Raw genomic sequence first — 24,975 nt, forward strand, 5'->3', positions numbered from 1 at the left:
TAATAAGAAAACACAAGGAGTGGTGTCATAAGTCCGAAGAGGAGAGAGCTTCAAGGAGCATAATGTCCAAAGCTTCACAAAGTTTCAGTAAAATAAAATGTGAAGTGTGTCCATTGGGTTTAGCAGTGAGGCATTCAGGTGTTCATGGGTAGCCTTTGCCAAGAGCATTTTCAATGAAGTTCTGGAAGAAAGCTTGCAATAGAGGAGGAACAAATGTGAAGTCAGAGGGAAGAGCAATGCATGGTACTAATTGTGTTTCCAGAAACGTTTCTCCAGAGGAAGAGAAGTAGAGGAAATTTGTTTCTTGTTCCCTTATGTTTTATTGAAGAGGCTTTGGCATGCTTTAATATTGAGGGGAAAGTCCTAATAGCAAGGTACCATGAAATGATTTTGAACTCATGAAAGAAGACTTTGGCATCTCTAAAGCTAAAATAATTTAATTTGGATCTGTTGTTGTGGCATAAAGTTAACAGACTTTACAGTCGGTGCCTGTCAACACAGCTATTTGTGCCATGGCTATATAAAAGCAGGCAGTTAAGAGTCTTCTTTTAAAAGAAAAGAAAAACTAGATAAGACCGTTTCTTGTCTTCATTTTCAAGATTAGGAATGATCATCATATATGGAAAATATTGATGAAGAATCTGAGAAAATACCAAAAAAAGCAAAGGATCCCAAGATCAAGCCAAGATGAAGGGTTGTATGTAAGGGCCAGAGGCTGATGAGTTAGTGAGGTGCGTGAATCTGCTGTGCAAAGGGCCAGTGAGTGGCAAGCTCTGTGATAGCCCTGCCACACGTAGGCCAAAAGTCAGGTGCTTTATGTAAGGTTGACAGCTTGATTCAGTTCTACAGTCTAATCTCTGGGAGACCAAATGGAAGTTTTTGTGACCGATTTGCTATCCTTGTTTCTGACAAAGACATATGTGCTACTGCTTTTGCCCTTAATATACTCTTCAGAAACAAAATGAACTGGCGTTCTAAGGGTTTCATGCCTGAGTCTTATCAACATCTTATTATACCAAAAGCAAGAATGGGTCCCCCTTGCTGTCCCCTTATTCGCAATACCACCCACCCACCCTGTCCCTGATCCCAGAGAACTGAGACTGTTTAGGGAAAAGAGATGCAGTAGGTTTAAGGATAGTAATGTTAGCTAAAGAACTCAGGACGTGTTTTATGTCTATAAAACTGTGACAAGCCCCTCTGTCTCCAGGGTCCCAGTGCCAGACGTCTGTTCCAGAGTGATGTTGGTCTACGGAAACAGAACAGTGTAGGATTTCAATCTTTCTCCTCGTATGTCTCTCAAATATGTCAAGGAGCCTAACAGTCACTCTTATTAAACTCTCCTGCACTCCTTTTCCCTCTAGTGCCCCCACTCTCCCACATTCCTCTCACACTTCCATGCTGATGTAACTCCCTGATGCACCAGGTCCCCATGGTTTTTATTTCCACTCTAATTGCTTTTTTTCCTCAGGAATTCATCTGAGAAGCTTTTATCCTTTTTCTTGACAAAGTAGTAAGAGGGAAAGAATTTAAGGTGACAAAAGGCAATGAGGAAGGCTATGAAATCCAGTTTAATCGTTTTATACTAGCATATTGTAAATTTTACAAACCCTGTATCAAGATCTTTCCTCTTAAAAGTCAGAATACATAATGGAAAAAAATACTTGGTCAGAGAAGCCTTTCATTATTTGAAGCAGCAGATCTTGCCCTTCTGCTGATATTCTTGTGCCTAAGTTTCTCCCACAGGAGTGTTCAGAGCCCTCTGCAGTTTCCAACATATTTTCTTTCTCTCCTACTCAAGAAAACATATGAATATATAAATGAATATAGTGATATCATAAGTATAATCTCAAATCCAAGTAATCATAAAAAATAATTTTCAAAATGATCACATTGCTATAAGCAGTGATCTTGCCTTAAATTTAACTTCAAAATACTTTCACATTCAGGATGTGGGGAAAAAGGTACACTCATACATTGCTGGTGGGGTTGCAAATTAGTGCAGCCACTCTGGAAAGCAGTGTGGAGATTCCTCAGCAAGCTTGGAATGGAACCACCTTTGACCCAGCTATCCCACTCCTTGGCCTATACCCAAAGGACTTAAAATCAGCATATTACAGTGATGCAGCCACATCAATGTTCATAGCTACTCAATTCATAGTAGCTAGATTGTGGAACCAACCTAGAAGTCCTTCAATTGATGAATGGATAAAGAAACTGTGGTATACATACACATTGGAGTCTTACTCAACCATAAAGAAGAATAAAATTGTGGCATTTGCAGGTAAATGAATGAAGTTGGAGAATATCATGCAAGTGAGATAAGCCAATTCCAAAATACAAAGGACAAATGATCTCTCTGATAAGTGAATGAGGATACATAATGGGGAGTGAGAGGGAGGCAAGAATGGAGGAAGGATGGATTGTGTAGAAGAAAAAGAGGGGAGGGGATGTGGGGAAGGAAAGATAACAGAATGAGACAAGCATTATTACCCTATGTACATGTATGATTACACAAATGGTGCAATTCTACTTCGTGTACAACCAGAGAAACAAGAGCTGTACCCCATTTGTGTACAATGAATAAAATGTGTAAAACAAACAAATAAATAAATAAATACCCTCACATTCATTAATCATACAATAATGTCTTATAATAGTGTTCCAAAGAGTTAAGTATGGCCGTCAGGTAGTACCCAACCTGTGGGAGAAAGGGGCCAGCTTGAGGCCAAGGTCGTGTGTGGAATGGCATCTGTGCAGTGTTCAAACTTTGAAACACCATTTGCGCCCTTCCTCCAACTCTCAGGGTCAGTCTTGCAGCTGCTGCCAACTCCAACTAAGCCTGCTCCCATGGAGTCCAGGGCTATGTCTAGGAACCTGTACTTCAATAGGGTAAAGTGACCTGATAAGCACAGGGTGTCCCTTCACCCAACTGGGCTTACCTCCCCAGTCACATTTCCTACACATTTATTCTGTATTCTCGTAACCCTCACCCCAGTTCCTTCATGCCCTGAAATCTGTTGAGCACCCCAGGGTGCAGTCAACTTGCCAATGCACTAGTTTGCAGTCAGCTTGCCAATGCTGCTTTGAGCAGAGCTGCAATGCAGTAGGTGAATCACACTTTCTTTCAGTCTTGCTCCAAATCTCTAGCATGTCACTGACAAAGAAGTTTTACAGATTATGATTTTCTGACCATCAGTTCAACAGTGGTATTCACAGTTGGGCAAGAGTGACCCAGAAAAGACAGTGCCAGCCTATCACAGTCAGCGGCCTCAGAAATCATGTTCTGCCCAGGTCAAGACACTTTAGGAATATTCTTACTACCCACTGGACAACAGAATAGAATCTTAGAATTTTACCTCTAAGGAACTCCAACCACTACCTTTCTTAGTACATGTAAGTTTATCATTGAACTTTCAAGCATTTGGCATCCACTAATATGAGTTTGAGGAAGATAGCAAAATTCTCATGCCAGTACCATAATTAAGATCCTTTGCTTTAGAGAAACATTCTAAGACTGAAAAGTATCAATTCCGTGCATTCAGTTAATAGTGCAACAATGAGCACAATAACTTCCAACAATTTGATATAAAATCTTCTGTTTAGTAGATCAGGAGCAAGATTCACCAACTTCAAAACCCTTGTCCTTTCCACTACATAGTACAGAAACTCACAGAATGGCAAGATGTTTCCAAGTATAACGCTATTTCAGAAATATGATTATAAAAAGAGAGGGTACTTTTTTATATTTCTGGTTAAATCTTTCTCTGGAATTTATTTGTCTTCATAGATGGACTATGTTAAAATCCCCAAAAGAAATCTTAGCGTAGCACAGCCTATTATTTTATGTTCCACTGGGTAAACACCAAGAGGTAGAGTATGTGCCCTTATTTATGGGGAAAAGTAGCAAATACATAGCCCGTATATTCTCCAAACGTCCTCCTATAATGCCCAACCACTTAAAGAATATTAGTTGAAAAAAGAAAGTAAAAATTACAACAATAAATAGAGATGAAGGAAATATGGCAAGAACATAGTTCCAGAATTATATCCTCAGGCATTTCTATGGTTGAATTTTTCTGATGTTGGCAAATACATACTTTGCTTCTTTTTTCTTGCTATGGAAATCATTAGAACACTCCTTCCCACTGAGCTCTGATGCTGCCTCCCTATCCTTTTCATGACCACATTTTGATAGGCACTATCAATGCATTGCAGTTGGCATGTAATATGAAATCTATTTTCTGACTCTGGATTATATTCTCACAAAAATAGGGTTTTTAAAAACATTTTTTAATTGTAGATGAACACAGTACCTTTATTTAATTTATTTATTTATATGTGGTGTTGAGGAATGAACCCAGTGCCTTACACATGCAAGGCAAGTGCTCTACCACTGATCTACAACCTCCAGCCCCCAAAATAGATTTTTGAGGTTTAGTGATCTGTTATTCTGACTCTAGGGAGCACATGCTAGGTATTCTACTTGAATTTACAGAAAAAAAATTTTTTTAAATATGCCTGCTTGCATCTATCCCTCCTAATGTTCAAACAATCTATAGTAATTAAATTTACTTTGAAATTTTAATTTTCATTTTTTTTACATTTTGTACCAGTTATCAGCCTATTTGTGCCAATTAAATAATGGTAATAATTAAAAAACTGAAAATAAAAGTATGACAAAAATAGCTTATGCCTCCAGTTTAACGCTGTAGAGACTCAGAGAGTTCAGAACAGATGATGTCGCAAGCATCATCCGTAAGATAATTGGCATATTTCAGTGCTTTAGAGATTTTGTAGCATTTTGAGTCAAATTATGCTTTTTGAAAAAATATCAAAATTATTTCATTACTTTAACTTGTGTTCAAGTTGAATATTAGGCTTAACTTCAGAGAAAGTAATGTTTTCTTTGTTATCTGATTAAGTAAATTGTTCCTTCAGTGACTTCATAGGTAGTGTGAAGGTAGTCTCTGGGTCATGAGGTGAGAAACTCATATAAAAGTGGTGACACTGGATAGGGTAAATGTTGTGTTCTGGCTATAATTGCATATGAACCCTTAACTTTATGCCACCTGGCTCCCCCTATACTGCCTCTTCCTCTACTCTGACACCTGGAAATGAGCATAAACAAACATTTCCACAATATAACGAATAAGTTAAACAGTAGATTCATTAAAAGCTTGACAAGTACATCAACGACCACTTGTTCATCCAGATGTTTTTATAAGGGAATTAAATAAAAATAGATCATTCACCATGAATCAGCCATCATGTCATGGATCAAACTTTTCTGTAGAGAATTTAAAACTCAAGTGTAAATCATTATTCATTTAATGAACTCCTATAATGCTTTCAGCATTGTGCTGGGCCTACAGAAAAAGGAAAAAATATATGAGATAGGGTTGCTACCATCAGGGAGTTTTAATTTACTCTTTTAAAAAATTCTTCTGTAATGGATTTCTTACCAAGGAAGTAATTTAACTGAAGCAAAAAGATACATGCTCCGAGAGTACATGATCATCTATAATAAAAGAATATTGTTAACAATCCGAGTCTAACTTTAGGGAATTAAAAATTATTAAGCCTCAGCATATAGAATAGTATACACTCATTTAAGTATGAAGACTGTTAAAATATGGAAAACATTCATAAATTTGTGAAATAAATGCAACATAAAATATGATAGACTATCAGTACATTCCTGCTAACTGTATATAAATATAAGAGTAAGGAAAAAAGAATTTACGTTAGAGTAGAAGGGAAGAAAAACCTTTAAGTACATGATCATTTCATATTAAAACAGAATTTTACTTGTAATAGTGTTTTTAAAATACAATTTTTCTTGAATAATTTTTAATAGACTTATTACTAGTTCATATTTAAGTGATGGATGTAACACATGAAAGACTTTTGAGGATAAAAACTTTCTTGCTTTTTAAGGGCAATGGGAATATCTACTAATAATCTACCTAACCATCTTCTAAACTGAAAGACTAGTACTATTATGAACTCAAAGGACTCATTAGAATAAAAACATCTTGGCTCTATCAAAGATATTCATTTTTACATATTTAGAGATATCAGGTATATATTTATTGCCCCTTCAACTATAACATTACTTGTTATAGCTAAACTCCAGCCATTTTCTCTAAATGACCATAATTTACACCTGAAACTTACTAATTCTAGCCCCTCCTCATTTTTCCTGAGAAAAATAGCAGATCTTCTACCTTCTATTTCATAATATGTACTTTTTAAAAATCTGAGCTTCTGGTTTTGCTATAAAGACATTTCTCAGGTGGGTAGCACCCACTAATCACTAAATAGCAGAAATTTCTATGTGTTCAGCAAACAGCAGACTGAATTTATCATTGCACATGTTTGATAAGAAAGGGCATTTATTGTTTATTAGTTAATGTTCCAGAGAATTGGTGTGAGACTGATGGTACCCAGCCCTTGAAGCCAGAAAATAGGAGCATTTTTCAACTTCGTTATAAGATAAGGTGAAAGAAAAGTTATTGCACAGTGGCTGTGAACAATGAGGGGATCCTGACCTTACTAAATCAACTGCCAGTGCAGTTGTATAAAGGCCAAAGAGTAACTAGGTTACTAAAGATGTATGGAAAGAAAAGGAATTATTATACTGAAGTATTCTGGGAGCTAATAGTAGATGTTTTTCAACAGGGAAATAGGCCACTTCAGTCATTTAGTTTACAAAATGTCCTTTCATTGCCTTTCTGTATTAAAGACATAAAATTAGCAAACTACATTTCCACTCACCAGTTATAGGAAATTGTGATGACTCAAGAGTTATTCCAGCGTTATCTCAGAAAAGTGGAAGTCATCTGACTGTATGTGCATCAAGAACAGCACAGGGATATGAAGGCTAAGTCACTTAAACACATTCTTTTCATTTTGCTGGTTTTTTTTTCATTTTTTATTGGTGCATCATAATTATACATAATGGAGGGATTTGTTGTTAAATATTCACATATGTGCACAATCTAATTTGGCTAATATCATTCCCAGTATTTCTCCTTTTTCTCCCTTTCTCCAGGCCCCTGGTCACCTTTCTCTATTCTACTAGTCTCCCCTTCAATTTTCAAGAGATTCCCCCCACCTCATATTTGGTTCAGTTTTAACAAACTTAATTGACGAGAAATTAAACATTTGAGAACCACATTGTTTTAGAAAAGGACATTCAATTTTCTATCATGTGATTTTATTTTTATTAATCATTAATAAATGTACCCTAGTCATTTTGATATTTACTCTCCATCAATAAAGTACAGCAGTTATTTTCCTAAGTATATTCCACAGAAACTGGTCATTTAATTTAAGAAATGAATGCATAAGCTATTCTGAATTCTCTTACATATTTAAAATGCATAGTAGAGTCTAAGTGAAGACTCTGAAAAATGCTGTGGTTAAAAAGCCTATATAACTAATTTTGCCATGAAGACCTTTATCATTTAGTATTTCATACATGAAGCTTTATTTGCTAATATTTATTAACAGGAACACCTCTAGGGAATTTTGAAGAAACAGGAACAATTTAACTATTTTTTGATAGCTATTCAACTTTTATCATGACTGATCCTCATTTCAGATCAAATCAAGAGTTATTCTGATTTTAACTAGAATAAAAGAACCCAAATTCAACAGTGTTTTGAGTATATGAGAAAAGAATATGATTTAGTCTCCAAAATAATACATGTGATAATATAATTGAGTACTGCTTAAAAAAAAAAAAAAGATAGAAGTTGCTGTTAAGGGTAACAGACTCAATTTAGAATACAGTATAATCTCAGAATACATACACTTACTTATGCAAATTCCAAGCAAAACCCCTGGATTTCCCCATCATCCTTGTTCATCTCCATTTCCATATTTTCAACTAAACCTCAGTTTTTTAAAAGGATATCAAAGAAAAACAAAAACAAAATTAATTCTAGGCCTTTAGTAGGGACTCTCCTGAATTTCAAGGGCATGCTTTTTAGAGCCTTCAGGAGTTGAAACCGTGCACAACTAGTCTTCCTAAAACATTCAGTCCTTTAAAGGTGATTTAAATTATTTGTGTGTGTGTGTGCCCGCGCGCTTGTGCGCTGTTCTAATGAAAGTAATTCAGTGATTGATTTCTAATAACATTTTCATTATTTAGAAAATACTGATTTAACTCACATCATTTTTAAAAGATTCTTACTGCTTTACTAGTTAGTATAAGTTCTAGATCTAAGAATTTTTAAATGATACATTTATTATCCCATAGGGATAATAATACATCTATTACTGTAAAAGCACTTTTACAGCCAAGTATTTTTAAAAACATGTAAAATGTTTTTAACATTAATTTGCATGTATTTCTATAAGAGAAAAATATAGTTTATTACCAGAATGACTTAAATACACAATTTTGAGTTCTATTTCCTATAATTTCTAAGATTAAGTTATTTTATTCCAAGTTCATACACACCTATCTACCCCAACTTTTCCAAAATAATACCTTTCCATTATTTTATGTGAAAACTACAAAATATCCCCAACTAAAATGCCTTTGCCTCAGATTTTAGAAACAAAAGATTGCTATAACATTGCCTTTATGAACCATCAATGCTATGTTTCTTTTTTCGTATTAATTAAACCTTACGCTGATTTTGTTTTGTTTTTTGCCTTATTACTATCTTGCTTTGTGCTACAAAATCATATGCTTAAACATATGTAAATCTTATGCACACAACCCAGTTCCATGACAACAGCAATTATTTTATTTTACTTATTTATTTATTTATTTGGTACCAGGGATTGAACTCAGAGGCGCTTAACCCCTGAGCCACATCCCCAGCTTTTTTTTTTTTTGTTCAGACAGGGCCTCACTAAATTGCTTAGGGTCTCAATAAGTTGCTGAGGCTGACTTTGAACTTGCAATCCTCCTGCAGACTCCAGAGCTGCTGAGAAAACAGGCATTGAGCCACCATGCCGGGCAGCAATTACTATTTAATAAATAATAATTCTTGTTGAATGTTTAAAAGCAAATAAATGGAGACTTGATCAATGAATTTACTATAGAAGCATTCACCATGAAAGGAGAACTACATCAACAAATGTGGAAAAGGTAAAAGGACATGGATTCAGTGGCAGATCAGAAGTGGTAACTAGTTTCTTTGCTTGTGGGAATAGAGAGTAGGCTATTCCTCAAGTTTTAAAACACAGTTTTATCCTAGAGAAAAAGTAAAAACAGAAAAGATAGCAAGACGTGAATTTCCTCAAGAACTATCAAATATAAAACCCAATAGTGGCAAAAAGCAGAAAAGGACAAATGAAATGATTGATCTGATCAATATGTTTTTTTTTTTTAAATTACTAATTTGTATAACATAAAACTGGAGGATAAAATTACTGGATGTAACAATATCGTAAAGGAAAAAGAAAAGCTTTATCTGACTTTTTGTCTGGTGTCTATGTTCTTTTCCCCTGTAGAATGCCAGAGTCCCCCAGTGAAGTTTCTGAATACCCTCTGTTTGTTACAGTCGGTGATTGGCTGGATTCTATAAAGATGGGACAATATAAGAATAACTTCATGGCAGCAGGGTTTACGACATTTGACCTGATTTCGAGAATGAGCATTGAGTAAGTGGTACTAGGGTTATTATTGAAATTAGATGCCCTCTTCAGGGAATTATAAATTCAAATGCTGCATCAATAACACCTTTCCTAAGGCTCATATGTCATTTCTACCATCTCTATTGTTCTAGTTGAAATTGGACATTACATTTTTAACTTTTATTCTTTGAAAGAATGTGTTTTATTCACATTAGCTTTTCAAAATATTTTAAATGCCTTCTAAAATGCATATTACTCTTGTTTACATCATAGACCATATATCAATGTAGTTTTACCTTATTTATTTTTCATATACTCTTCTTACATAACAATCACTACTACTTGCATCAAATTAATACAATCTTATCATGTCACTTCAGGGTTCCTCCTGTTTTTTGTGATGGCCAGACATTTTCCATTGTCTCAAAGATCATTCTTTTACCTAAGTGCAATATAAATGCTGAATGTGTGAGTTAAAAAAGCCAGATTGAGTCATATGGAATTGCCATTGTATTAAAACAGTAATAGCAATTTCATATGGTTCAACATAATGGCATTTTTTTTAGATTATTAAAAAACCAATGAGAACTCAAATGGAGTCCACATGATACCTTCTGCCTTGCATACTGACCCTTTTGCTACTACTTTTGCAAATTTATATAACCACCTAAATCATATATAACCTTCAGACCTGTTAAATATCTGAACATTACATAGGTACCTAGATATGAAATTTTTTCTGTATCATTAAACATGAGATTAACTTCTATATTCTATGGGATCAGAGAGAAGAAAAAAACAACCTCCTCTCACTGTTCATTTATATCTCTGCTTAACAATTAAGCTACACATTTGGCAAGTGTGACCTAGTGCATATTTAATGTATCTAAGCATTCATTTTCTTTCCGTCTCTCTCATTTTTATAAAATCTAAAATGTTCATTTTTCTCTCTTTCTCTCTCTCTCTCTCTCTTTTGCTTCCTTTCTTGGTCTCTCCCTCCCCACCCCCCTTTGCCCCCACCCCCTCCAGTGACATTAGGAGAATCGGAGTCATACTCATTGGACACCAGAGACGAATAGTCAGCAGCATACAGACTTTACGTTTACATATGATGCACATACAGGAGAAAGGATTTCATGTATGAAAGTACTATAAGCACCTGTGTTTTGTGCCTCAGCATTTCTAAAAGGAAAATGTCCTCTCTACTATTCTCTATTCTGATTCTCCAAACATTACTTCTCAAACCACGGTCTCCTGTTCAGACTATGGCTGCACACCTTATGTTTATGCTTCCAACCTGGATTTTAAAATCATGCTACATAGGTCCTCTCTGAATAGCCTGCAGATAAAACCTTGGCCCACTTCAGATTATCGCTACACAATGATAAATAACTCAGCATGGATGTGTAACTTTGTATAGAAGTATTTGGGAAGTGTTCACAGACTTAACCTAAAGGAATCTGTCCAGATGTGGCATCCTTAAAGATGTATGTAGAGTTTAATGGTAGATGAGAAAGAAATAGTTGACCTTTCTTTCATATTTTGTGATCAAGTAGCTTCCAAATTGCTATTAATATTTATTTTTTAGGTAACTTTACTCAATTCTATGGGTTGTATTGTTGCTTTATTTTTTAATAGTTTAACTGTTGGTGCCTGATGTTATTAGAATGATTTGCCTAAATGACCAATGATTCCATTTAGTGCATTCTTGTCAGGTGTGACTATGGTGAGAAGTGGGTATTGGGGAGGGAGAGGGAGAAAAATACTGTGCTTTTAAATCTTCTAAGGCTGGGTTTGTCTATATTTTTTTAATTAACTTTATAGTGTCCTACACATTTCATAGTAGGTGGTAGTTTAGAGGCTTTTCCCCCTCTAATTTTTTTATTATTGTGTATTTCTCTACTATGTTATGAAGATGATCCCTGGAAAGACCAAAAGTTAGTCCATTGCTCTAATAGCTTTCATAGTGAAGCATGGAATAAACCCATGACTGTTCCTTAGTTCATCATCACAAGTTTGCAAACGTAACTATCAAAGCACTGAGAAAAGTGGTTGTTTTCAGGGTTGCTTTGAATAAAGGATATAAGATTAGAGCCTTAGAATTAATGTGAAATTATTGATTAAAACAGAATTTTATGATAGCTATATGGTGGCCTAAGAAAATAAATATATCCATCTCACTGATAATGGTGTATTTTGCAAGTTTAAGAATTGTTATGTCTGTTCACAAAAATAGTTACATTAACATGCCGAGCTATTTTCCAGACCTTCTAAAGAAATAAGTATGAATACTCCAAACCAGATATAAATAGATTTTACTGAGCATACCTATTGTATATCAATCTGTGTCCATAATAGTTAACATAAAAATGTGAACACAGCTAAGGTGTGTTGTCATAATCTTCTCAGAGGCTTGCAACAAAAAGGCAAATATATTTTTTTCAGTGAGTTAGGCTGAATCAGTTTAGCAAAATAATGCTGTTTTAAGGACAAATTCAAATATAATATTAGCTGCTTCCTGTAAAATTACAAAAAAAAATGACTACCATGCTAGTTGGAAGAGTAAAGAGAATGTGGTAAGGGAGAAAAAAATTACAAAGCAGTTTGTCTGGAGATGATAATTAAATAAATTGGTTTTTATTTGATTTCAAAGATAAGATTCCTACCCATATTCCCAAATTCCTAACTAAACTACATTTTTTGGTCATAGTAGTGTTTCATGTATTTAAGAAGTCTCACTTTTTCTTTTTTCCTTATTTTAAGATTTTGTATACTAGAACCTTCCACATATTTTCTTTTGCTGATTTATTTCCTTGTTTCTGCCCACCACAGCTTAATTTTTCTCATTTTTAAAAACAAAAATGCAGCAAGCTAGAAGGAAGTCTTTAGAATATTCTTAAAGTATACTAAAAAAGGAAAAAGTGGGAAATCCATCACTTTTTAAGTGTCAGAAACAGCTAGCCACATTTTCTAGTTGTCAACCTGCATGGCCCAGTATACTCATAGACTATCTGCAGTGTGCTTGATATATTTACACAGATCTGGATACATTTAAAGGAAATATAAAGTTTCCATATTTATCTGTCTTCAAGTATATATTAAATAAAAACAGATGCAAGCAGATGTTTATTAATCATATATTTATTTTTATAATACAACAAAAAGTAACTAGAAAAGTAAGAGAATAATATGGTCTTCCATATGACTGTCAGCAACATCTGTATATCTTGATGAAATAAATTTTATTAAAGTATTTAAATTTATATGAGATGGATATTCAGTAACTGAAAGATTAAAGATCTCTGTTAAGAAAATTTGTCTTTAAAAGATTTTATGATGCTATTCTATTCTGGTTAATTTGAAATTCTATTTTTTTTTCTTTGCTAACATCTTCTTATAATATTGGAAAATTCCCTTTTCACTTTGTCTCTCAACCAATATTCTCTTTAAGATTACATTTTACAGAACTATAAATGTGATAATCTTAAGTATAATTTTGAACTTCATCATAGTCAGAGCAAGTATGAAGTACATGTGCAAAATTAAACAGCAGCAGTAAAATATAAGGATTTTTTTTTCTTTACTACCTACCAATCATGAAACCCACAATCCCAGGGATAGTATAATATCCAGGAATAGCTACAATTAAAATGCCAAATTTATTTGGAAATTTCCAAGAAACATTTCAAGATTTGGGGTGCACATATTCAATAATTAAACCTACTTAATATGCATAAGCATTGAATTTAATTTTATTAAAGTAAATGAGTAACTTCCATAAATCACAAGTCTTCAGGAATCATTTTTTTTGGTGGGGGTGGGTAGCAGGGATTGAACTCAGGGGCACTCGACCACTGAGCCACATCCCTAGCCCTATTTTATATTTTCAGAGACAGGGTCTCACTGAGTAGCTTAGCGCCTCGCTTTTGCTGAGGCTGGTTTTGAACTTGAGATACTCCTTCTTCAGCCTCCTGAGCTGCTGGGATTACAGGTGTGTACTACCATACCCAGCTCAGGAATAATATTTAATAAATGTGCACAAAAACTCATGCACCTGCCTTTTTAAAATTTCTTAATCTGTATATTAAGGGAGTTTTTGAATTTTGAAAGTCAGAAAGTTGAAGAAACTATTTTTATTTTATTTTCTGGAGAGTCAATTTCTAATCTACAGTCAACTTATTATCTCATGGTACAGGACATATTCGAATAGAATGTAGAAATAGTGTACAATCAAAGAGAGAGATGAGGCATTTAAATAATTAAACTAAAAAATGCAGTCAGAGTTCTAGGATTGTAGTTTAGTGGTAAGTGCTTGTCTAGCAAGGGTAAGGCCCTGAGTTTGATCCTCAAAACCACATTTAAAAAAAAGTAAATAAAATAGAGGTTTAAAAATGGTATTTATAAAAAAAAAATGCAATCAGAAATTACAAAATTTTGGCCTAATGGGAATCCAGAATTTCAGCAGATTTGCACTGAGTTATACAATAACTATCAATAAATAAGTTATGCATGCCATAATGAAAAAGACTTATTTTACCTTGCATTACTCCTTATAAATCTATTGGGCTATAATCTGAATAAAGCAGCTTCCAGTTATAACTTTAAGGCTAATCTCAGTCCATGAATGAAAAACAACCCAGATCCAGTTCTTGAACAGCAAAGTCCTTACAGAAGGTCATTATAGAAATGATAGTGGAAAATAAATTACATTAAATATCATCCAACCATATTTCCTAAAAATGTCTTGATACCTTTTTCTATTAAATTTCTGCTCTAAATGCAGTCAGTTAAATCTCTTCTCTCAAAATTTTCACTAGTACTATCTTTTTTCTATTCATTTATTAAATTTTCTAACACTGATTTTCAGGCCCTCTGTCCTTTCTTTAATCCCTCATCCTGTCATTCTCAACTTCTGTCACTACATCCTGGATCCATATCAGCAACAAAAAGTTACAACAAATATAAAAATATCTTATAGATCTCCTTAGAAAAGGATGAATGTTAGGGAAGGTTGCAAAAATTAGACTTTTAATATGGTAGACCTTATCACACACAAGGGAACACTTGCATTCACAAAGGGTATGGGTTCTGGCCTTGCCTCAGCTGAAAATTAAGTATTCTGGAAAGTAACTTTGAAATTAATTATGATGTTTGTTTTCTGTAGCTCTGGCTAAGGAAGTTTAATGTTAACTTAAAAGAAATTAGAGACTGGGGGTATAGTTCAGTGATGGAACATTTGCCTAGCATGTGGAAGACCCTGAAGTCAATTCTTAGCAACCACAAAAAGAAATTAATAAGCTACAGATCAAGAGCTGTGATTATTAACTCACAGTTGGTGTCTACATCTTTATATAGAAAAGAGATTTGAAGCAGATGTGTCACTTCTTTTACTATGACTACCTTAACTTTTCCAAGCTCAAATTTCACAAAATAGAAGAAAATCATAGTATTTCACATTTAACAAGAACAGTTTATATGCTTTTTATATGAAAACTCCAAAAGGTAAAATTGACAATGGTGTTCCATCAGAATATCCAGCACCATATTCACCTTTTTATTCTTATGATCAACATTTGCATTATCATTTTTCCAATTTTTATACTGCTAAGCAAGGGAGTGTAAAGTGTTTTTAGTTCAGTTTACGTATATCTATTGAATGTCTCATGTGCATAAAATTTTATTGCGAAGATGAATTTGAATATACTATTCTTACCTTGAATTAACTCACAGGCTTAAAATTTAAAAGTGAGAGCCTATTCACAGTTTGCTATGGTTGCCATATCACTTGGGGTTAGATTTTTCCACAAAACAAAACAAAAACTGGCCAAGTGTGAATTGGATTTGTAATCCTCTTCAGAAAGAAATATTTTGAACCTCAAATTCTCATACAATTGTCTTCAAGCCCTCCATACCTGTTTTGGTAGAGGGAGGCATGCTTGCTGGTTTCTCTAAGATAATTGATCTTCATCGAAAAGTCACAAATTCATATTGTTCAGTGGCAAATCTTTCAGTTCATATGTAGACCCACTATCTCAAAGGCATCTTCAATTAGAAAACATCATTCTTTTTTTAAAATTTATTTTAGTTGTAAATAGACACAATACCTTTATTTTATTTCTTTATTTTTATGTGGTGCTGAGTATCAAACTCAGTGCTTCACACATGCTAGGCAAGCGTTCTACCACTGAGCTACAGTAATAGCCCCAAAAACATCATTCTTTATTCAAAAACAATTTTGTAACTAAACTCTTGCCAAAGCTATCACTGGTCCTAGTAAATGTAATAATAAATGTGAACTTCAATAATTGCATAAAATCCTTTCCAACGTGATCCATGGGAAAGGGAAAAGATGATTACTTACAACTAGATTTAACATACTACTAAGTGAAATAAAGGGAAAAAATCTTACATTGCATAAAAGTAAATATGTTACTCTTCTTGCAAAAAGAAAGTATTAGGCAGGTGTGTCAAAAATTTCTTAGGACAAAAATTAATTTTTTCTTGTTACAAAGGGATGTGATACAATATGCATGTCTTATGGGAAATAAACAGATCAAAAGATTCAGAATATGTAGGTCATCAAAATGTAGTTTTAACTACTTCTCTTTTATGACTAAAAATTAAATTCAACTTATTATTAGGTGAAATTTTATGAGAATATAACTTATTTGAAGCACTTGAGTTCTTTGCTTTTAATTCAGATTTGTTTGGCTGACACTTGCTCTTTAGAGAGCCTAGAATATATTTGAAAGTTTATCAGTGTTGATTCAAAATTACTATATTTAAAAAGGAAACAAAAAATGAAAAGAAAGCTTGTTAATAACTAAGAGAGGCAAAGTAGTACCAAATAATAAACTTCACCTTTAAAAAAATAACTTAGCAACTACGAAGTTTGTGTAACCTAATGATATCTGGTCACTTCTAGCTTATTTTATTTTTGTACTTTCTCATTGAAATCGAAGTTTCCATCTAAACAAAACAAAGGAAGATTCTTGCTTGAATGCCCATGCCTGTTAGACTACCAAATCTCTACATAATTAAAGGAATTTTTGATTTGTTTCATTTTAAGAGAAAAATCTCAAAGAATTCTTCTAACCTTTATTCTCAGGAATAACAAAGGCATTAAAGAAATATAATCTTACAGAGTAGGATGAAAGTTAGCTCATAAATGTAACATAAAGATGTGATTTCTATCCCCCCCCCCCCCCCCGCCCAGTGCTAGGTACTGAACATAGAATCTTGAGCATGCTAGGTGAGATTTCCAACTGAGTTACAGCCTCAACCCCAAGATTTCAACTTTTGATTAGCAAAGCAAGTACAAATTTTCCTAGGAATTGTAAATTAGAAAAGTATTAGAATTAATGAGAATTTTCTCTCAGGTAAAATTCTCTCTATCCATATTTCTCCATTATTTGTATTTTCTGGCTATATTTAATTTGTCATAATAACTCACTTTTAGTTATATTATCAACTCACTATGTCAGAACAACTGAGAAGTGGCTTTAGAGTGTTCTACTAAATAACAAAATGAAGACTTCAGGATTCCTATTTGGTTGGTGTCAGGGTCTCCATCTTATTAACCCTCATTGAAGGGAGAACCATCTTTATCCCAAAATAATGCATTAGTATGTAGAAACTTTAAGGACATAGGAATCACCATTTTTCATTTTCATTTGTCTAATTCAGATTTTATATTTGGGCATTATTATTTTGAAGATAGGTACTCTTATTTTCATGAGTTAAATATGAGCTTATCTAATAAGCAACATTGTTATGAACATGTCTATGTTTTCACATACTTACAGTTAGTTTATCCTTAGGACAGTCTTAATTATTCTCTGTTCTAGAAAGACCCAATATCACTTAAGTTTTTGAAATCATGGTAGATGGAATGAATAATGCTAATTCACAAAAATGAGTAACAATACATTTTCAAAATTTTTACCTAATTTAAAACATTCTCTTCTACTGCTTTTGTTATTTAAAAATCTCTCTTCTACATTTAGTTATTTGTAGGGTAAACTGCATGGATTTTAAGTAGAAACTGCTTTTGAAAATGTTCATATACACATATCTCCACTTAACTAGGGAAGCCAGAATGATTAATTCTACTAGCTCAACTTTCACACAAACTTTTGCTCTTTATAATTCTCATACAGTAATATCATTATTAAAGTCATTATGAAGATTTTTCTTTAACTGTGCATGCTTTGTTTCCATATATTATTTTTCTCTTTAAAATAAGTCTACTTAAAATGTGGTTTATAGAAACTTTATGACAAAATCAACGGTCACTTGCTTGCTAACAAACTTGTAACTGAACAAGCTATTTTTCTGTCAATGTGACTGATGTTAAAGTGTTTTGAATATCTATTGGTATATTATCTAGAACTATTATCACCATATCCTTACAGTATCTTTAAGACAATGCTATTATGGACAATAAATTATTGAGGCTTTTAAATTTTTCTGCACTATATAAAAGTAAGGTTTAATGTATATAAATGTTTTTCATTGGAGTTTTGAATCTAATGTATTCATTTTCCCATGCTATATGTCTTCAAAGAAAATTGTATTAATATGCTATGCAAAAATCTAATTTTCTTCTTACAGAACATGGAGCTTTGATATAATTTTAGGTTTTTAAGACCTTCAAGATTAAAAAAAAATCAAAATGTGAAATGGGAGTATTTTGGGGGAGGGTGTGGTGCATAATACTTGAACAGTGCCAACAAATGTGAAGATGAGTAACACTTGATTTTGTTGATTCCTCCATGTGCTAGCTTTCTGGTACATTATTAATCATTTTGTTATTCAAAGTCCATCTTATATCATGACATTCAAAACTTGAATATATGCAGTATACAAATGTCTTTGGACATTTTTCATAAACTATACTTAGTTTTGATTTTGTGTGTAATGTAAATTTCAACAGTTTGTTTTTTAATATTATAGGAATAATTAATTGTCTATGTTTTCTAAAATGTTAGTTATACCTGCTATAATAACCTCATTTTTGAAAAATCAGAAGTAGACCATGAAAGTAGAACATGGCAACAGACCAAGTACCCTTAAAATTGAGGAAAAGAAAGAAAGGTAATACAAAGAGTAGTTGTGTTAAAATTGTTGCTTATCTCATTTTAAACAGCAATAAAAAAAAAAAAACTCTAATAGAAAAGAGCAAAGGAAAACTGTCATGTTACTCTTACTGTTAATTTTGAAACTAAATGCATTTTGAAAATGAGAATCTCTAATAAATCCACTGATATTTAAATGTATATCAATGTATAAAATTAGACAAAAGATCATATGAAAACATAAAAAAAGAGTTAAATTTTAAAAATTTGTATTAATAGGATAATGATCAAAATTCTTAATATTCCTATACTCCTGTTTTGATTTCTAAGGCTTAAAATTATGGTTAAAACCCAAATATATTATTATACATTGAATACTGGACTGTAAAATTTTACACATATTAATGAATTATCTCATTGGTAAGAGATGCTTTTCCTTCTATTCAATTAAGAGCATGAATGAATTATGAGATGAAAGAATTGAAAGGGTTGTTTTTTAACATTATTCTTTTAAGCAGTTATATAAATTTTACACATAGTATAAGTGCTTTAAAATATGGTACTTACATATTAATTTTATGTGATCTTTTGATCTATAAATGCTTATATCCTTTCAAGACTGCACTGCACATATTATGTCTCTATTCAGTCTTATAATACTTGTAATTTTCCAGTTATCAAAGAAGTTGAAACCAAATTCTGTAAAATAGTGGCTAGAATCTATTCTTTTTGAAGTCATTCTTCCTTTATTTATTATTGGTCAGATATTCCATAAAGTCTTCTGGAGAAAGCAAACTCTCATGAATGTATGAATGGAAATACAGTAACACAATCTTGATAACCCTACATTAAATATCTGTAATTTAATATAAACAACAGAAAATCACAATTTTTCTAAAGCTCAGTGTTAATCTCTTTACACTGAAACAAATATAACAACAACAAAAACACAGGAAGTCATGTCTATTTTCTGTTCCAAAATTATACAATTCCTAAATTTTAAAATAAGTATAGATAACACTGATTTATTTTAAAAAATATATGTACCTATAAATTCATTCACTCATTCAACTAATGGTTATTGAACATTATATCATACTAGTGTCCTCCTCAAAGCTCTGAGGATAAACAGTATAGACAAGCAAAGTCCCTGTCTCATGGAATTGACTTTCTAACAGTAAAAACACACAATAAAGAAATAATGGTGTGTTGCATTGGTAATTAAATTAATCGTGTTACATAGCACCTGACATTGACTCCTTCATATTAATTGGTAACTGAAATCTCTAAAGACATTTATACTGATACCTGAATAACATGAAGAAAAGATTCAAGAGAAGATCTAGGGGAAGAGCATGCCAGGCAGAAGGAACATTAACTATGTATGGGAAATTGGAGTATTTGAGGGTAAAAAGAACAGTGGAACACAGTAATGGGGCAAAGTAGGAGGCAAAAGGAGACAAAGTCCAAGGAAATGAATGAAGCCACTGGAATAAATTAAAAAATAAAAAACCAACACTGACTTTTATTAGGATGGAAGTAGTGAAGATGAAGACAAGTCATGGGCTTTGGATATACTTGGAGACAAGGTTTGCTAATGGATTGGGAATGAGGGATGAAGAAGAGAGAAAAAAAAATCAAAGCTAAATTCCACATTTTGGGAATAAACAATTGATTCGATGGTGGTAGAGAAGAAGCAGATTTGGAAGAAAAATCAAGTCTAGTTTTAGCCACCTGAGTTGACTGTCAGATATCCAAATGGAGCTATTAAGTAAACATTTGCATCTGAGAGTTCCAAGAAACATTTAGGAACAGAGATTAGTATTTGGAAGTCATCCATATATACATGGTATTTAAAGATTAGAACCCAGGAAAAACTTATAGATAGAGAAGTAGGCCGAGGATTGAGTTCCAGGGCACTGCAATGTTTAGAAGTCAGGCAGAGAATTAGAAACTAGCAAAGGAAACTGAGGAGTGTTAAGGAAGGGTAGAAAGAAATGCAGTTGGTCATTTGAATTAAAGGCTTTTAAGAAATTAGGATTAGAACAATGAAATTGCCCTTTGATTTGGCAAACTTGACAAGAGCAGACTTTCTCAAGATCTCAAAAAGGGTAATTTCTGTGATACAATGAAGTAAAGCCTAACTGAGGTGGATTAAGAGATATAAATAAAGGAAGAAGACTCAGAATCTATAAGCAATTCTATCAAAAAATGTGTTGTAAAGGGAGTAACAGAAAGGAGCTAGGGCAGTAGCTGAAGGGAGATGGAAGGTCAACAGAGCTCTATGGAGATTTTTGTTCTTTCCTTTTATTCGCATAAAGGATACTAAAGCATATTTATATACTAATTAGAGTATGTGGCAAATAAAACTGATTATGCAAGAAAAAAGATAATTATAGCAAAGGCCTGGAGGGGTTAGAATTCGGAGCACAAGTAGGGAGATTAGTTTTTTATAGAAGCAGGGACATAAAACTCCAATGAAGGAAAGCAGACTTTGTAATATGCAGGTAGATCAGTAGATGTGTGGTAGAAAGGTAAAGACGTTACTCTGTGAATAGGTTAATTTTACCAAGAAAAGCCAATGTGGGGGTGGGAAGGGAGTATAGATTGGAAGAGAGATACATAAATAGTTGCAGTATAGAAAAGTGAATATAGATGTATGTTATGTATACATACAAACATAGTTAATGGGTATTTGTGTGTAATACAGAATAGAAAAAAAAACTATATTTCAAAGCATCTTTATTAAATATTATAAGTAATTTCATTGGAAGACCTAAAACTTTTGCTTTCCAAGGACTCTTACAAGAGTTCTCTTTTTCAATAAGGAAGTGATTGAAGACTTCTTAAATGCCATAGATACTTCTCATGGTTTTTTTGTCTATTACAGAGTAAATGGCAGAAATACTTTTTAGCTAGTCATTATAATCTGAAGCCTATAAAATTGAAATTAGCTTAATCCTGAAAGATGTATATTGTATACTAAACCTGTCAATTTTCTTGAATACTATTTGGGAGGGTTTTGAGCTCCCATCTGAATTTTTAAAAAGAAATAAAGACAAATGGACATTAATCTTTTAGTAAAAACAACTTGTTTTTGTTTCCATCTGGAACACATCAATAGCCTCTATAATTCAGGAGAAACATGTGGGCAGGATGGTTGTTTTGTTCATTGCTTCCCTCCCTATTCTAACATAAGGAAGTGATCTTTTAATAGTGCTTGGTGCTTTATTTCTGGATAGGCTGTATGTAATTCAATGTGTTGGAACTTAAAGATACATATTTATTATTCAGATTTGATGTGAAATTAGATTGTGAATTATGGATTAAGATTGCGCTCCAATTTTTTTGCTGTTCTAGCATAGCCAAAAATATAAAGATAATGTGTACATATAAATGTATTTGATTAAACACTTTAGATATTTAAATGGCCATATCAAATTTTAAATGGTAGATGTTATCAACAGTTGCAGTGCACTCAAAATAATAGTTCTGAAAACCTCTGTAGCACAAATCCTAAAGCTTAATATTAAATAGCAGATTTCTATAACATACTCAAATAACATCTGTCTAGGTTGAGACATTTAATCCTTCATAGAGCTATATTTGACTAAGGGGAAAACTGCAGCTAAAAATATTTTTCCTTCCTATATGATTTTTTAAAAAGTATCTCTTTTAACAGGACATGAAGCTATTTATCATTAATTAAGGATTTAGCATTATACTCATATCCTCTTACAAAAGGAGGGGAAGATCTGTTTATGAAAATAAAGAAGCGCAGCACTACATTATTATTTTTCAATATTGGTATTGTATCACCATTTAGAGCTTAAATATATGCCTTTCACTCAGGATCCTTACACAGCCTATGTTCTCTTTTCTGGTTGTAATCACAATACGGTAGAGATAAAACACAGTAAAACGGTGTTAATTGAACTGCAATCCTACCTATTATCTACTTTGCAATAGCAGTGAAGTAGTCCAAACTTATTTGAAAGTGATATTGTTTTCATCTTATAAAAATCTACTATAATATTAAGATGTTCCATGTAAATTTTCATGTGCTGGCATGCTTAAAAGTTAATAGTGTTATAGAATGCTCAGCTCTCAACATGAGAGATTGTTTGTGGTGAACTGCATTACATGTCATCTATTTGCTGAAAAAATATGATGTTTAGCAAAACTATCTGCTGAGCAACATAAGATTTTTGTACAAAGTACAAATTACTAATTACTGTATTTTATTTTTCTATGATTTCCTAAGAGGCATTATCAGGGTCTTACAGATGGAGTAAGCCTGTTTATTAAAATATATTAGCAAATAAAAGTTACAGTTCTGGTGGTTGAACTTGTGATGTTTTTGTATTGATGTATTCCTAATGTAATTTATTTTTAGTCTATTAAATGTAGATGTTCTTTAGATACTTTAGTAATTCTGAATGCAAGATCATAGTTGTAGTAATTTTTCAAAATAATGTCATTATGGCCTGGACATAAATTCACATAAATCATAATAAATGATACATATTTTTTTAGTGACTTTATTTTAGTGGCAAAATATATTCTGAGATTCAAATGAATTAAATTTTTTATTGCAGAGGTAGTACTGTACACAAATTGCAGATAACAAGACACATAACATCTGACTGTTCCAATACACCTTGAGACCATCAATGTTTGTTTCAAACACCCAAAATAAATTATAAATCAGCGATTTTCAAAATTCTTTTAAAAGTTGCTGGTAAGAAAATACACTAAAAGTATCAAGAATTAATCGGAATAGTGCTATATTCAATGTATCTCCCTCTATCTTTTTTATATTTTTGCTATTACAGTTCCAAAAGCCAGTATGGAATTAAAACTGGTGAAAAAAATATAAAACCCTTTTCCCTTGTACATATATATTTAGTAGCTTTACAAAATTACATACCACTTTTAAAGCTTGTTACTCTCATAAAAAAATGGAAAAAGTCTAAGTTCTTAAATTGAATGAAACAATTTTATGCTGAGCCTCTGTGCTCAAGAGCAGTTTCAGTTGGCAAAGTACAAAAACAACAGATTCAATCATGTGAAATATTTGTTCTTTTTATAAGACTGATATTTTCAAAATGGACATTTTCTAAATTGAGTAATTTGTTTCATAACAACTATTTCATCTCTAATAATAACTACAATTATCTAACTTTTTGTTAACTTTAACTTTTTTCTTGTTCAGAAGTATCTATCTGCCTAAGTTTACTATAAAGTTGGGTGCTCAATCTGCCTATTACATGTGTAGTTTTCGCCCAATGTTTTGTATTAAGTAAAAACATGAATTCAACCTAGGGGTGAAAGCATCAATTCTAAATAAGAAAAGTACAGTCTGTCCACGAAAGTTTTCTGGAACATGAGATTTCTGCTTAACTGGGAGAAAACAAAACAAAACAAAACAAAACAAAACAAAACAAAATTGTTGTAGTCTGTCTAGCAGCAAAGAGCTTCCATCTCTTTTTAAAATGAGTACCATGCTCAGAAACAAAGAAAACTGATCAATACCTACCATTAAATACACTCAGAATCAGAAGTTAACAGTCAGAAGTTAAAGGACCATGACATTTAAGAATGGGATCAAGGAAAAAATTTCAGAACAAAAGAAAACAGGAAAATATTTATTGAACATCTCCTTTGTGTCAAACACTTACACTTCTGTTATCTCTTTAATACTCAAAAATTCCAGATAAAATAGTATCTTTTTGAAGGCAAGGAAGATGAAGCAGAGAGAGGGTTAATTGGCCTAAGGACACACAATAAAGCATAGTATATTTCATAGTATATTTTCTACAAGGACATTTATATATTAATACCTTTGGATAAGCAACTATAGGACTTTTGTTTGTTCATTTTTGCTTGCAACAGAGTCCTAGCCCAGAACATTTTCTTTCACTGTAAAAACAGCTATATTTGCCAATTTGCAAAAGCAGCAAAGGAAAAAGCCCCCATTATCATATGTGTACAATCCTACCCACCATCATTATTTTGATAATTTCTTTTTTCACCTTTCTAGTCCATTTAGATAGGTCAAATTAATTGACAGGCCAAAGAACAGGTAGTAAACATAACACTAGCTAGTAGAAAAGGAAAAACAAAATCCCATACCCATGGTTAATGATGGAAATGAAGAGATGCAACTTCTTTAAGGACATTTAAATCATGAAAGCCATTCATTGAGAAGTGAGGCTGATGGGACTGGATAGAATGAAAGGCTAGGAAAAAAAAGAAAAAGAAAAATTCCTGTATCTTTAAAATGACTACCAATATGATC

At 32.7% G+C, this 24,975-nt stretch overlaps 2 protein-coding genes across 10 annotated transcripts in view; one reads left to right on the top strand and one right to left on the bottom strand.

The window, feature by feature from the left end:
• Window positions 1-20,241, top strand: part of EPHA6 (EPH receptor A6) — an 889,912-nt gene extending 869,671 nt beyond the window's left edge. For all 3 annotated transcript variants that reach the window (XM_079100537.1, XM_079100534.1, XM_079100535.1), the window contains 2 exons: window positions 9,475-9,624; window positions 10,627-20,241. In XM_079100537.1, the coding sequence (XP_078956663.1) occupies window positions 9,475-9,624; window positions 10,627-10,741 (265 nt within the window). In that variant the 3' untranslated portion in view covers window positions 10,742-20,241. The remainder of the gene's footprint in view (window positions 1-9,474; window positions 9,625-10,626) is intronic.
• Window positions 1-24,975, bottom strand: part of LOC306637786 (uncharacterized protein) — a gene marked incomplete at its 5' end in the record, with an annotated part of 46,037 nt that overhangs the window by 20,003 nt on the left and 1,059 nt on the right. For 4 of the 7 annotated variants that reach the window (XR_013757259.1, XR_013757260.1, XR_013757262.1 and 1 more), the window contains one exon: window positions 1,662-1,789. The exons of the other annotated variants lie outside the window; for them this stretch is intronic. Coding sequence is in view for 1 of the 4 variants with exons in the window: in XM_079100584.1 (XP_078956710.1) it covers window positions 1,662-1,789 (128 nt within the window). The remainder of the gene's footprint in view (window positions 1-1,661; window positions 1,790-24,975) is intronic. 7 annotated transcript variants of the gene reach the window in all.

This window comes from Sciurus vulgaris, assembly GCF_902686455.1.
Source record: "Sciurus vulgaris genome assembly, chromosome: 10".
Classification (NCBI taxonomy): domain Eukaryota; kingdom Metazoa; phylum Chordata; class Mammalia; order Rodentia; family Sciuridae; genus Sciurus; species Sciurus vulgaris.